This window comes from Pleurodeles waltl, chromosome 7 (assembly GCF_031143425.1).
Source record: "Pleurodeles waltl isolate 20211129_DDA chromosome 7, aPleWal1.hap1.20221129, whole genome shotgun sequence".
In the NCBI taxonomy this organism is placed as follows: Eukaryota; Metazoa; Chordata; class Amphibia; order Caudata; family Salamandridae; genus Pleurodeles; species Pleurodeles waltl.
The window spans coordinates 31599159-31613222 of record NC_090446.1 but is presented as its reverse complement, the minus strand read 5'-3'; the positions used below and the strand labels follow the sequence as shown (position 1 = coordinate 31613222).

The following is a 14064-nucleotide window of genomic DNA, read 5'->3' as shown; positions in this document are numbered from 1 at the left end:
TCCAAAGATGGGGAATACCTTCAATGGGAGCTGGTTGTTCTGTGCAGATTGATTGCCCTTCTGCAGAGGAGTATCAAAGATAAATCGAATAAAGTCCACGGGACTAACCAAAAATGTTTTTGCCTCACTGAGACGGTTGCAATGGGCTCTACCAGCTTGAGTGCTCACATCCTCACATGGGCGCTCCCTTTCTCCAGGAACTTTAGGATTGATGCAAGAAGGTTTTTCCAAATTAAACAGAGAATCTGAAAGCCTCAGATTTTGGAGGTTGAATGGCCTGGATTCCACTGACTTCTAAGGCCGGCGTCGCTGACAAATGAAAATGGGGATATAATTAATCGTGTAACAAGGGTGTACTATTAAAGAACTGCAGGCCAGTTGATGTCGATAAACATTTGGATCTGGAGTTCACGGGTGGAGGCGAGAGATCCTTAGCCTTAGGGCCGTATCTCTGAAATAAATCTGGATTCAGATCCGGCAGCATAAAGTCACAGGGCCCCATAGCTGGAGACGCTGTTGATAAAATGGCACCACTTTCTTGAAACTTTTAGGAGCCATGTCAGCTAGAGAAAGAGGACTGACTGGGCAGATGTGGAGGAGTAGGGGGGCCAAAACTGTGGCTCCAGCAGACTACGAGCAGGCCAAACATTCTCTAAGGTCTCCGCAAGGGACATCGAAAGGCCCTGTTCCAGGACCTTAACTCCTCTTTTCTGATTTCCTTCCTCCTGAAATTATTCCTCTGAAAACTTCCTTGAGGGCCCTTTAGAGGACTCTGTGACTGGAGTAGAGTTGGAGAGGGCTTCACCATTTGTTTCCTGGAATAAAGTGTTCTCTTTTCCCCAGAAGATAAATAGTTGCTTCTGCAACTGACCCTTCAGCAGGAGTACAGGATTAGCCTTGTTCCGTATGGGGTTGGATTTAGTTTTTAAGCAAGATCTTCCTAGGAGCAGACGGCCTGAACTGAGCTTCTTCATGGTCATCGTTAAATCTGCATAAAAATGCAAGAAAGTTGCAGTTCGGGTAGAGCAAACAAAGTCAAACTCGTTCAGCCGCCGCCCTCTTCACCAGCTTCTTCACCCGCTGACTCAGCCTCGTCCAGCTTAATGGAAAAGAGTCCTAGCTCCTACTCAGGTACAGGCCTCAAGGGGCTGCACAGCAATATAGCCCCCACCACAACTGTTTTTCAGGGCTCCGGAGTATTTAACCCCAAACTCATAGAAGTGCTGCTCCTTTCGTGTCAGCCGAACACCACCCCGAATGCCCCAAATACTGGACCTCATTTCAGCCCCTAACTCTGATCTCTTGGAGAGCCCCCAGGAAAGGACACTGCGGCTACCCAATTTCCACAAGAACTCCCATGACTCTGCAGGCCCCAACTGGTTTCTCACCTGTGCCTCAGGATCTTTCAAGGCTGTTTCAAGGTGCGTCTAGATGCAGCATCCGGGAGGGGGGGGCATACCTATGGCCTTCCCAGCCTTCCTGAAACGTGGGGTTGGTCTCAGTTAAAAATTACAGCTTTTCTGGTTCTTGTTGAGTGCTTTCCAGGGTCAAAATGTGCAGCAAAACCAGGCACACTTCTGCAGCGCCTCCGCCGTGCCTCCACCTCGGCTCCTCGCCATCCAAATGATCTCCTTGGCAATGCAGCAGGTAGTCAAAGTGCTCAAGGTGTTCAAGGTGGCAAGACAAAGGAACGTTCCCCAGAGGGGGCAGAAACTAGGCATTGCGGAGCCCTTACTCACGGAGTCTGCACCCCACACCATGGGTCCCTGCAGCAAGGCAGTTGGGTGGCAGGGAAGTGCGGGGAGACAGCCCCCCGGACAAGGGAGTGGTAACTTGCTACACTCATGGGCCGCTCTCCCCCCTCGCGGGATCCAGCAGCGGAACGGTAGGGCAGCAAGGTGGCAGCAAGGTTACGGGGCAAGGCGGGTGTGGCCGTCAACAAAAGAGCAGAAGTTTGCCAGTAGCTAACCGCACTCATGGGCCACTTGCGGATCACCCATGGATCGCTGATCCGCACCCCTGGTTCCTGTGGCGCAATCCAGTGACGAGTCGGGGGGGTAACAAAATGTGTTGAGGTGTCACTAGGCTTCACTGTTCTGTACCTCCACCTGCCCTTCCCAACCTCACATATGTCTGACATGAAAACATTCCAGAGCATGAGGTGAGAATTTATGAACCAAACAAGTAGGTAAACCATGCTGCCTTACAATGCCATACAAAATAGCCTTAGTCCTTCACCCTGAAATGCTAAGCTGCAGGCCCTCTTCATGGAGCATAAGCAACTCCAGACCTTTTTTAATGTTATCAGACCTCATCAGTAAGGTGCAGTTCATATCCAAAAGCAAAGAGATCCATGGGATACAAGTCTGGGCATAGCTGTCACTCTTAAGCGCCTCTCTGGGAAACATAGATTTCTGGGAATGTGGTTAGAGCAAGGGGCAACCACAATCCTACCCAACAGAGACAGCCGTGTGGTGGAGCCCCTCACCATAACGGGTGAATGTCTGTAGTATTTATGTTGTAGATCATAACCACAAAGCTTCTATAAATTACGTTTTTCAAGACACGTCCATGTTTTTGTTTCATGGTAGCTTGTGCTGTTGGTACAGGATCACAGGTTCCTGTTAGTTATTTCTGTCAAAGCCCACCAATGTGAATTTTGAAAGTTGTCCGTACTCCAAATAATTAATAGCATCAGTGCAGCAGCAGAAGGATGGAGGAACAGGGATGAAGCACTTTACATTTTATTACATCAGAACTAAGAGAAAATCCTTACTACTCGTGCTGCAGTAGAACTTGTTCCGCCCTGCGAGTACCTCTGCAGAAGAACCTCAATTAACATACTATGTGCATGGGCAAAGTCTGAGTGATTGCAAAGGACACATCACAGCATGCAGTACATGATCACTAGATATATTTGAAAGAAATCAGTTTTGAGTTTGCATCATAATCTTAGTAGCTGTTACTACTGTGCAGTTCAATATGTGGGGGAGACAGACAAGGGTGGCATGCTTCACCCTATGATAGTTTTAGAAATCAGTATTAGAATGTGAATTAGAACATTGGAAAGTTGAGAGCTCATGTGTAAATGACAGAGAGGCAACAGGTCTTTACAAGCTGTCAATATTCCATCAATATCTTGATGAAGCAGTACACATCCTCTTCCTCCCCCAGACCTCTGAACATAGAGAGTTTTGAAGGGCACTGGGAAGGCAACAGACTGTAGTCTAGCTAAATAGAGGGGAGGCTTTGCCTTCAATCCTCACACAGCGTTTGCAATCACTGTTGTGCAGGAAACATGTGGAGAGGCAAAATGGAAGGGAGAGACACAATGGTCTCTGCCATGTCATGATGAAGAATAAGAGCAATTAGGCAGGACTTTGGAGACTTTTCTTTTTTGTGTGGCTTCTACTGTCCATGCATGTCATCTTCTGCTGTGCACACTGATAGGTGGCATTAGAAGTACTCAGTGACAGCTATGAGGTGTGAGGGCATGAGTTTTCTTCACAGTTGGAAAGTGATGCTTTCCGAAGGTATTATATTTGAATTAATTTGTAGCTCAATGTAACCTTATACACGGAGGGATATACCATTTTTTTAAATGCCCTGAACTCTGTAGCGATGATTAGGGCCTTTAACAACCAATATAACCCAAGGCAGAAGGTCTATAAATCTATTACAACATTCTTTCAGGGAGAAGCAGAGAGACCGACATTGGAATGCTGGGGTCACAGGCTAACACCAGACACTATTTACCCAGAGACATCCAATTGTCTTCAGCGGAGTGCTCAAAATTTAAGGGGTCTAAAAGCACGTAGTCTTGCTCTGTAGTTTTGGCCTGAGCTGAATGTTGGATGAAAAGTTTACCAGCCCAAATAGCCTACTGCCCCAGCCTACGTGTCTGTTTACCACTATAATTAAAACATATGGTAGGCAAGGCAATCTGTGAAACTAATGTAACAATCTGATTTGAATATTGGAATGTAATCTTGGTTCAGAGATGGTCTTATTAATAAATGGGGTGTTTATGCAGTGCAAATCATTTGACTGAAATGCTGCATGGCTCTCTTTATTTTGTACTTCCTCCACAGACTGCCAATGGCTGAGGATGTTCCCAACCTGCACTGTGCCTACTTGAATGAGGACAAATATGGAATATTGGACTGCGCATCACTGCGCAACTGGATCTGCATCAGGAACAGCTCCTCTTCCATGGCAGGTACAATCCTCACCATCTTCTGCCACGGTGCCATTTGGCAATGCAACTCATTCTGTAACATCTCCAAAGTATTCATAACTCTTTCAGTTTTCTTTCACAATGGTTTTTCCAATTATTATGTGGCAACGACTAATGGATGATTGCAACAAACTATTAACATCAAAGCAGACAGAGGGAAAAGTATAAGGATCTTGTATTTTCAAAATACACAAAAAGGTAGTGGAAATGCCTTCAATCACAGGGTTACTTTGTCCGCTAGAAGTCCCTTAAAGTTATTAATAGTTATTAATCAAGCCTTGTAAGAATTCAGATCACAAATGCATTGTTAGAAATGGGGTCTTTGGTTGGCAGTCAGGTTACCCCCTGTCAAACAAGGACCCTCGCTCTAGTCAGGGTAAGTCACACGTAATCCAAATTATCCTGTGCTCATCCTCTGGTAGCTTGGCACTAAGTATTTGTGCAATTAATCATACAACAACAAAGTATAGCACCACAAAAATATACCACACAGTGTATAGAAAAATATTTAATATTTATCTGGGTAAATGCAGGTCAAAAAGATTAAAATGCAATAAGTATGTGTTCAGACATCACTGTAAAAGTGATATAAAGTGTCTTAAGTCTTTTAAAAACAATCAAATTCTCTTTCAAGCACAAAGTACCTGGTTTGCAGGCAAAATATCCGCAAAGAACCGCAGAGGAGGAGATGCATGGAAACAAAGTGGTGTGCGTTGATTTCTCGGGTCATTTTGTTTTCACGCGGCGGCGGCTGTGCGTCAATTTCTGGCACTCAGTCATGGATCCTCTTCGGGTTGCGGGGTTTTTGGACCCCCCTGGGATGATGCGTGATTTCCTGCACTGGCAGGACGAAGACAGAGGAGCTGCGCGATTCGGTGGGCGTTGTCAAATTGTGTACAGCACAGCAGGTGCTGTGTCAATTCCTCTCTGGAAGTCGGGCTGTGTCATTCTGGCTTGGCTGTGCATTGATCCGGTGGGCCGTGAGTTGAATTTCCGGTCGCTGCGTCGATCTTCTCGATGCGAAGTCTGGCTGCGTCGTTCCGTTTCAGCGTGCTGTGAATTTTTCACTGCGGTGCAGGTTGTGCGTCATTTCTGGCAGGCTGCACGTTGAATTTCACCGCACAAGTAGTCCTTCTCAATAGCCAATTAGGTTTGTGTAATATTATAGGATGTGACGCAAATTGTAGCTTTGCTCTTTGCAGAGCAAGAAATAAGCCTTGTGTCTTAAACATAATTTTCTCATTCATTTCGGCATCCAGGAGGAACTAGGTGAGTTAAAATGTCATGAACACGACACAAATATCAGTAATGATACCGGGCATGCTTGCTCATTGATCGAGAAAGTGTACTGTATTGAGATCCATTTTCTACTTTTCAGTTCAGCACATATAGGGTTAAGGTATATCCTATCAACCAATTCTACTTGAGAAGGACAAAAGAGTTGGCCATCTGCCCAGATGTTGTGCTTTCATTATATTTGTGCCATTCCCTTTCAATTTCATAGCAGCCTTTTCTACACAGCAGTTCAGTTGAATGCTGCTACAGTGCAGTGCTGTGACTGAGCTTATTGATGGTTGTCTTTTACCATGGATGTTATTGACCTGGTTACTTACTGGTAATCTTCATTACTCCAGGCCTTCTGCTTCACAAATCTTGATTCTTTAGCCCAACAAAAAAGTTATTTCAATATGGCCCCTTTATCCCAAGATACACTAAAGGAAGAACTTTGGAAATAGTAAAAGGAACAAAGAATCAATCACTAGAAGATGGGTGAGGGTGGGAACGGATTCAGAACTTTGACAGGGAAAACCTGTACTCTGTGTAAATAAGATACTGGTAAGTAACCAGGCCATTACCTCCTCGTCCATCTTCCCGTCACAGTCCCTATACAGTGGGATAACACCTAAGCTAAAAGTGATTATCTGATTTCATCTCTCAAAATTTAGAAGGAAGCTGATACCACGGAAAACCTGATGCTACACTTGTGATTCTGTTCATTATAGGGTTTTGAAAACTGAATACTAAAAATGATGACCAGAAGATGATACCTGCGTACTGAATTCTGCACCACCCAAATGGTGACGGTCATGTAATATAAAAGTATGAAAAGATGCCCAAGTAGCTACGCAACAAATGTCTTTCAGTGAGGCTCCCTTTAAAGCTGCCAATGAGGATGCCATCCTCCTACCTGACCTGCATGGATGTGACTGTTCACATTTTTCATTCAAGATCTTGTATGATTTAATGATTGCCAACTCGAACCTCACCTATCCAACGACTGGAGCACTTGGCCACCAAGGAGTGTAACTTGTCAGAGAGACATTTCAGGTCTAATGACTCCTGTGGCTTAAAAGGAATGCATTAACAGTAGAGCCTAAGATGAAATAGAATAGGTAGCCAGTCTATGGGGGAAAAATCTTTAAGTAGACAAGAAGCTAAAAGAGTGACTAAACTCAAATCTTTTATTGCTGTCTAAGGGCTACAATAGTGGAGACTGCTAACCCTAGTATGAACCAGTCTTTCCAAAAATCAAAAGCCTTGGCAGGATCACACAAGGTGGGAAACAGACCTCTGTGTCTATACCAAGATTAAGAAATACGCCAATGGTGCCTGTGAGTGCACAGCTCCATCTGTAGTAAGAGGGGAACCATATTCTCCTGGATCACTCCTGCATAGCACACATCAACAACCTAGGAAGCAGAGGCAAAAAGTTAAGGGAGACCACGCCAAGGTTGAAAAGTCTAACACAGGATTTTTCTCCTAATCCTGGAGATCAGCAAAAATGGGGTACAACCAGTACACAATACCTGAAGGCCAATGGATAAATATAACATTTATCGGCCAAACTTTCTTGGACAAGACTAGACTGCACAATTGAGGAAGTAGAGAATTTGTCTCTGTGACGAATAGATCCACTCAGGACCGACAGACTCTCTGGACAATCTATTGGAAACTCAGGGAAGAGAGAGATAGAGACACTGGGGAGGCGAATTTCTGGCTCAGTATGTCTGCAGACCTATTTTCCCCCTGCTAATAAAAAGAAATGATTATTCTCTTCCAAGACACGTATGTCCCATGAGTGGAGAGAGAGTAATCACTGCATCCCACTCCTGGCTGATGGTAGCTCTCACTGCTGACTGCCAGTCTGGACACATACAGCCTGGTTCAGGAGGAAATGGGAGAGCCAGAGAAGCAGTACTACTGCTCTCACCAATTGGAGGACAGGGATCTCTCCTGACTATCTGACTATTCAGTTTTCCTTCTGCCATTGTGTTCTTCAAAGCAAATCCCGATTCAACCTTGCTGGCATCTGTTGACAGGACTGATAAAGGAGAAGCCAACTGACAGTCCTGTCTAGGTTTCCTGGCAAAAGCCACCACTGAAGATACTGGTGTGTTGCTGGGATAACTTGGACCAGCATCAAATAATTCTGAGATGCCAGATCCCAGTGATAAAGAAGATGGTGAACCAAGGGATGCAGATGGAGATGGCCCCAAGGAAGGGTAGTTAATATTGAAACCATCTCTTTAGTTTCTTAACCAGAGGCTTGCTGAGGCTCAGCTTTTCTGCAGCAGGGTGGAAAGTTTGGATGTCCGTTTGTTTTTCCTTTATGCCTCAGAAAACTTCCTCTAGATCTTCTCAGAAAAAAGACTCAGATGAACTTGAGGAACCGTGAAAGATGAAGATTGGACCTGTAATGGAAGAGGAATCTGTTTCTGGAGAAGGCAACAAGCCTGCTGAGTGTGGTTCTCTGCCTTGAGAGAAGAAGCAATTAGTCAATTATCCAGGTAGGGTAAACGTGGACTCCTCTGGAGTGCAAAATACTCCCCAGTGGAGCCAAGAGTTTGGTAAACACCCTTGGTGCTGAGGAGAGCCCGAAGGGGAGCATCTGGAAATGACAGGGATTCTCCTCCACAGAATATAGGTATTTCAGATGGTCTACTGGATGGGAATAAGAAGGTAGGTATTTAGCATTTCTGGAAATGTTAGAATCAGAGTCAAGGTTTTTTGCTAGGCCATCATTTTGAATAGTCTGTGAAGAATGCATTGGTTCACAAATCCTAGACCCACACCTGGGTGAAGACCTCCAGGAATGTTCTGCACAAGGATAAGATAGAGTAGTAGGCCTGCTGCTATTTGTTGGAGGGAACAGGACAAATTTCTGATTTCTTCACCAACAGTTGTATCCAAATGAGAAGGGATTGCCGGTGGATCCATTGGAAGAGGCATCTGATGAAAGAATTAGAGGGGATTATTACCCTTGGCAGGAGATAGACAAAAGGCATTTTGAAACCCAAAGCCTCTTCCTCTGGTAAATGATCGGAAAGGAGTTATTAGTTTTTTGTTTTCCACAGACTTCTTCACCATATGTTTAAGTTAATGACCGAAGGCCTTGGACCTCCCCAAATGGTGTTCTGATAACAGCTTTCTGAGTAGCTTCTGGCTTCCAACAGCACATCCATATATAGCAGCATAAGCAGAGAAGTTACTAAAGGGTACATCTGGTTTAAGAAACAAAAAAAAAGTACTTACTGTTCCATGATGGCTCACAGGGCAGAATAAGCTGACCCTTTTTGCATCCAATCCCCTAGTACAATCTCTACTCAGTCTGGAAATCTACTTGGGGGGACTAAACTCGACAGACTCCACCAAGAAGAAGACCAACTTCCACAACTGTATGAAGAAAGTATCCACCTGGATGAAGGACAACTGCCTGAAACTCAACATAGAGAAAACGGAGGTCTCTGACCCTATGGAAAGACTCAAGGTAGCCAGCAGAAGTCAGACCCACACCATAAGATAGTGCCTGAAACCTCAGCATCATTCTCAATAGCGTTGTCTCTATGAAATGCCAGGTCAACGCCATTTCCGCAACCAGCTTCCACACACTCTGCATCCTCCGCAAAATCTTTAAGTGGCTCCTGATCGGCATGAGGAAGACCGTGACGCAGGCCATCATCTCCTGCTGTCTGTGCTATGGCAACGCACTCTATGCAGGCACCATCACCAAAATCATGCAAAGACTGCAGATGATCCAGAACACAGCTGCCAGACTCATCCTCAACCTTCCCAAGATAACCCAGCATCTGAAAAACCTCCTTTGGCTCCCGACCCAGAAACAATGCCACCTCAAACTCCTGGCTCATGCCTACAAAGCCCTCCATCCCCAAGGACCCACCTACCTGAACCACTGCCTTCACCTCCGCCAACCAACCAACCAGGAACCTCTGCTCAGCACACATCGCCCTCAGAAAGATAGCACGCATAAGCCGCAGCCACACCGGAAGATGCTCCTTCTCCCACCTTGCTGCCAAAGCCTGGAATGCCACATCCACCTCTATACCGCATACCCTCACTGACCCACTTCAGAAAGGGACTGAAAACCTGGCTTTTCGAATGAACACCTGCAGCGAGCGCCTGGATACCCACTCGGGTGATAAGCCACCCTATACAAATAATACCATATTGATTTGATAGTGTATAAGTGATGTAGGTATTGGCTCTAATAGAAACGTTTGGAGTAGCTTAGGCTCTTTTTACTGCACCTTCCACCTCTTTGACCACCGGGTCAATTGTAAGGACACCTTCAGGTACAGGTACAGCAGTACTGTATAAAGATATTCCTCCCATCACATTGTCTATGTTCACTGCAGCAGGAAGTCTTTTGGGAAACCCATCTAGGGAGTACCATTTAATGAGGAATCTCAGAAAGGATAATTTTTTATCATCTTTATAATCCTGCGAGAGAACACAGTGTATAGCACTGTGTAATGGGAGGGACTCGGGCTTCATATATAGCCACTGAGTCAAGAAATCTTCCTCATCCCCACTAGACATAGGAGGAGAGAAACCAAAGTTTTCTCTTCAATGCTTTAATAGTTCTGCCAGCTTTGAGTGTTGAATATACTGACTCCATCTCTCCTCTTCATCCGGGTCATCCATCGGAGTCTCATCAGCCTACAACCTTGGAGTCTTTGATGGCAGGGCCCCACTCTAGCCTAAAAAGCTGCCTCAGCCACAGCCTTGATTATGTTCTGCAAGGCTGCTGTAGCACGGGCCAGGAAGCTCCTGAGCAACACCACACTGTATACTATTACTTCTCTTGATACTATTAAAATTACGAACAGCCAAGCTCCCTGGTTTGATTAGTTTCCAGGAAATTAGATACTCCTGAACTCTAGCTGAAGCCATCATCTTGGGTCGGGGTGGCATGGTAAGAGGGCCCAAAAAGAATCAGGAAAATATTAACAAAGCTTCCTTCTAACAAATAAATGCCATCCACCTTTTGATCTTGGAGTCTGCTTAGCGAGTCTGCAAATGTTTAAAGCATATTTGGTTCCACCTGCTCAGGACAGTGACAACCATACATATAAGAGTTGTAGGAAGTTGGCTCTGTATATACTATCTCAAAGTGAGAGATAGTGTGCGCAGAGTCCAAAGGTTGCCCTTAGAGGTTGATTGTAGCAAAATTAGATACTACTAATGCTCTATTTTGTGGTAGTGTGGTTGAACAGTAAGCTTATCAGAGGGTAGTGTTAAAAATTTGTTGTACACACACAAGTAATAAATGAGGAACACGCACTCAAAGACTTAACTCCAGGCCAATAGTTTTTATATAGAAAAATATCTTTCCTTAATTTATTATAGAACCACAAGATTCAAGATTTGAGGTAAGTACATAAAATGCAAAGTACTACACAATGGTAAGTATTGAACCTTGATTCAAAGCAGTAGTACACACAGTTTTAGTTAAAATGGGAATAACCTATTTTAAAAGTGCAAAAATCAACAGTTCCTGGGGGAGGTAAGTTTGGTTAGGTTTTTCAGGTAAGTAAAGCACTTACACAGTCTGTCTCCTGGGCATAGGCAGCCCACCATTAAGGGTTCAAGGCAACCCCAAAGTCACCGCAGCAGCAACACAGGGCTGGTCAGGTCAAAGGAGGGCCCAAAACACATAGGCACAGAACAGGGGTGCTCCGGTTCCAGTCTGCTGGAAGGTAAGTACCAGCATCCTCGGGGAGCAGACTGGGGGGGGGGCTGTAGAGCACTGGGGGGGACACAAATGGGCACACAAAACACACCCTCAGTGGCACAGGGGCGGCTGGGTGCAGTGTGCAAAGTAGATGTCTGGTTTGATAATGAAAGCAATGGAGGGACCCAGGGGTCACTTAGGTGATGTAGGCAGGGCACATGGGTGCTTCTTGGGCCAGCCACCGACTGGGCTAGGATGAGGGCCACCTGCTGGTCACTCCTGCACTGGTGGGTGGTTCCTCTCTGTCCTGGGGGCTGCGGGTGCAGTGCTAGGTCCAGGCGTCGGGTTCCTTGTTACCAGGCAGTCGCGGTCAGTGGGAACCTCTGGGTCCTCTCTGCAGGCGTCCCTGTGGGGGTGCAGGGGGATCGACTCATGGTACCCACATCGTCGTAGTTGCCTGGGAGTCCTCTCTGTGGTATTGGTTCTCTGGAGCTCGAGCCGGGGCGTCGGGTGCAGAGTGGGAAGTCTCACGCTTCCAGCGGGAAGAGAGAGTTCTTTGAAAGTTGCTTTAAAGTTTCAAAGTTCTTGCAGTTTTTGAACAGTGACGCTATTCTCGGGAGTTTCTTGGTCCTTCGGGTTCAGGGAAGTCCTCTGAGTCCTCAGAGGTCGCTGGTCCCTGTCGGATGCGCCATGTGCAGGTTCTTTGAGCCTGGAGACCGGTCGATAGGGCTGGGGCCAAGTCAGTTGTCGTCTCCGTCGTCGTCTCTGCGAGGATTTCAGGCTAGCAGTCATTCCTCTTGTTGTAGGTTGCAGGAATCTAATTTCCTGGTTTCAGGGTCACCCCTAAATACTAATTTTAGGGGTGTGTTTAGGTCTGGGGGCAGTAGCCAATGGCTACAGTCCTGGAGGGTGGGTACACCCTCCTTTTGCCGTCTCCCTGAGGGGAGGGGAACACATCCCTATCCCTATTCCTATTGGGGGAATCCTCCAAAACCAAGATGGAGGATTTCTAAAGGCAGGGGGTCCTGACTGGTAGGTGACTCCTCCTTGTTTTTCTCATTATCTCCTCTGGACTTGTCGCCAAAAGTGGGGGCTGTGTCCAGGGGGCGGGCATCTCCCCTTAGCTGGAGTACCCTGGGGCATTGTAATACGAAGGCTGAGCTTTTGAGGCTCGCTGCTAGGTGTTAAAGTTCCTGCAGGGGGGCGGTGTTCAGCACCACCACCGAGTGCAGACTTTGTTCCCGGCCTCCGAGAGCACAAAGGCTCTCATCCCAGGGGGTCAGAAACTCATCTCAGTTGCAGGCAGGAACGGACCAGTCAGTCTTCCACTGAAGGATTGGGTAAAATACATTTAAGATGCTCTCTGTGTGCATTTTTTAATAAATCAACACTGGCATCAGTGCAGGTTAATTATTCTGAGAAGTTTAATACCAAACTTCCCAGTATTCAGTGTAGCCATTATGGAGCTGTGGAGTTTGTTTTGACAAACTCCTAGACAATATACTTAATATGGCCACACTGTACTTACAATGTCTAAGAATAGACTTAGACACTGTAGGGGCATATTGCCACACCTGTGGTATAGTGCACCCTGCCTTAGGGCTGTAAGGCCTGCTAGAGGGGTGACTTACCTATGCCACAGGCAGTATTTTGTGTGCATGGCATCCTGAAGGGGGATGCCATGTCGACTTTGCCTTTTTCTTCCCACCAACACACACAATATCCAATGGCAGTGTGCATGTGTTAAGTGAGGGGTCCCTCAGGTAGCACAACACATGCAGCAGCTGTTAGGGACCTTTCCTGGTCACAGGGCCCTTGGTACCACTAGTACCTTTTACAGGGGACTTATCTGTGTGCCAGGGGTGTGCCAATTGTAGAAACAATGGTAAATTTTTTGTGAAAGAACACTGGTGCTGGGGTCTTGTTAGCAGGGTCTCAGCACACTTCTCAGTCAAGTCGGCATCAATATCAGGCAAAAAGTGGGGGGTAACTGCAGCAGGGAGCCATTTTCCTACAAGAGTGCAATAACAAGTCTTGAATGAAAGAAAGTAGAAGCATTATTAAGTCAACAATGCACGTAAACATAAACAAAATTACAATGCCTCTCACAGGTTGGGAAGGTAATCATCACTGATTTGCAGAAGGAAAAAAAACAGGAAGTGGTCTACAAAAATCCTCCTTTTGTGCATGCTGGGATATGGGCGCTGTTAGAAATGAGGTCTCTAGTTGGCAGAGAGATACACCTTTATCTAAGTAGGGACCACAATTCAAGTTGGGGTAAGTCACAACAAACTCAAAATTATCCTTTGCCCACCCTCAGGTAGCTTGGCACTGAGCAGTCAGTCTTAATTTAGAAGGCAATGTGTAAAGTATTTGGTAGAACTTATATGATAACACAGTGAAAACGGCACAAAAATGACACCCCACAGGTTAAAAAAAATAGAGAATATTTATCTTGATAAAATACTGTTGAAACTATGAAAATCCAATTTACACAAGCAAACGTTATGAATTTTTAAAGATTAAATCCAACTAAAGCTTCTAGAAACACAATAGCTCCAACTGGGGCTATCATGGCATCGTTGACAGTCGTTCCCAACAATCTGACACCAATAGTGCCGGTCACGGAGTCACACGGACCTCCAGGTACAGTACCTTTTGAAAATGAGGAACCAGGACATTGCACTGAGTCGGAAAGAGGCTTCACTGGAGTCGGTGCAGAGTCAGTCCCTTACGGCTTCCAAGGAGATGAAGCGTTGGTTCTGCGCTGTGCGACAGGCGAATGTGAGGTGTCGGTTTTGTCCAGATGCAGGGGAAGCTGATGCTGTGTCATATGCGATGACTTGATTCCTTG

General features: G+C 45.8%; 1 protein-coding gene across 1 annotated transcript in view; it reads left to right on the top strand.

The window, feature by feature from the left end:
- LOC138246764 (killer cell lectin-like receptor subfamily G member 2) overlaps positions 1–14064 on the top strand; it is a 64368-nt gene that overhangs the window by 34752 nt on the left and 15552 nt on the right. The window contains exon 5 of the mRNA XM_069201524.1: positions 4092–4219. Coding sequence (XP_069057625.1) covers positions 4092–4219 — 128 coding nt within the window. The remainder of the gene's footprint in view (positions 1–4091; positions 4220–14064) is intronic.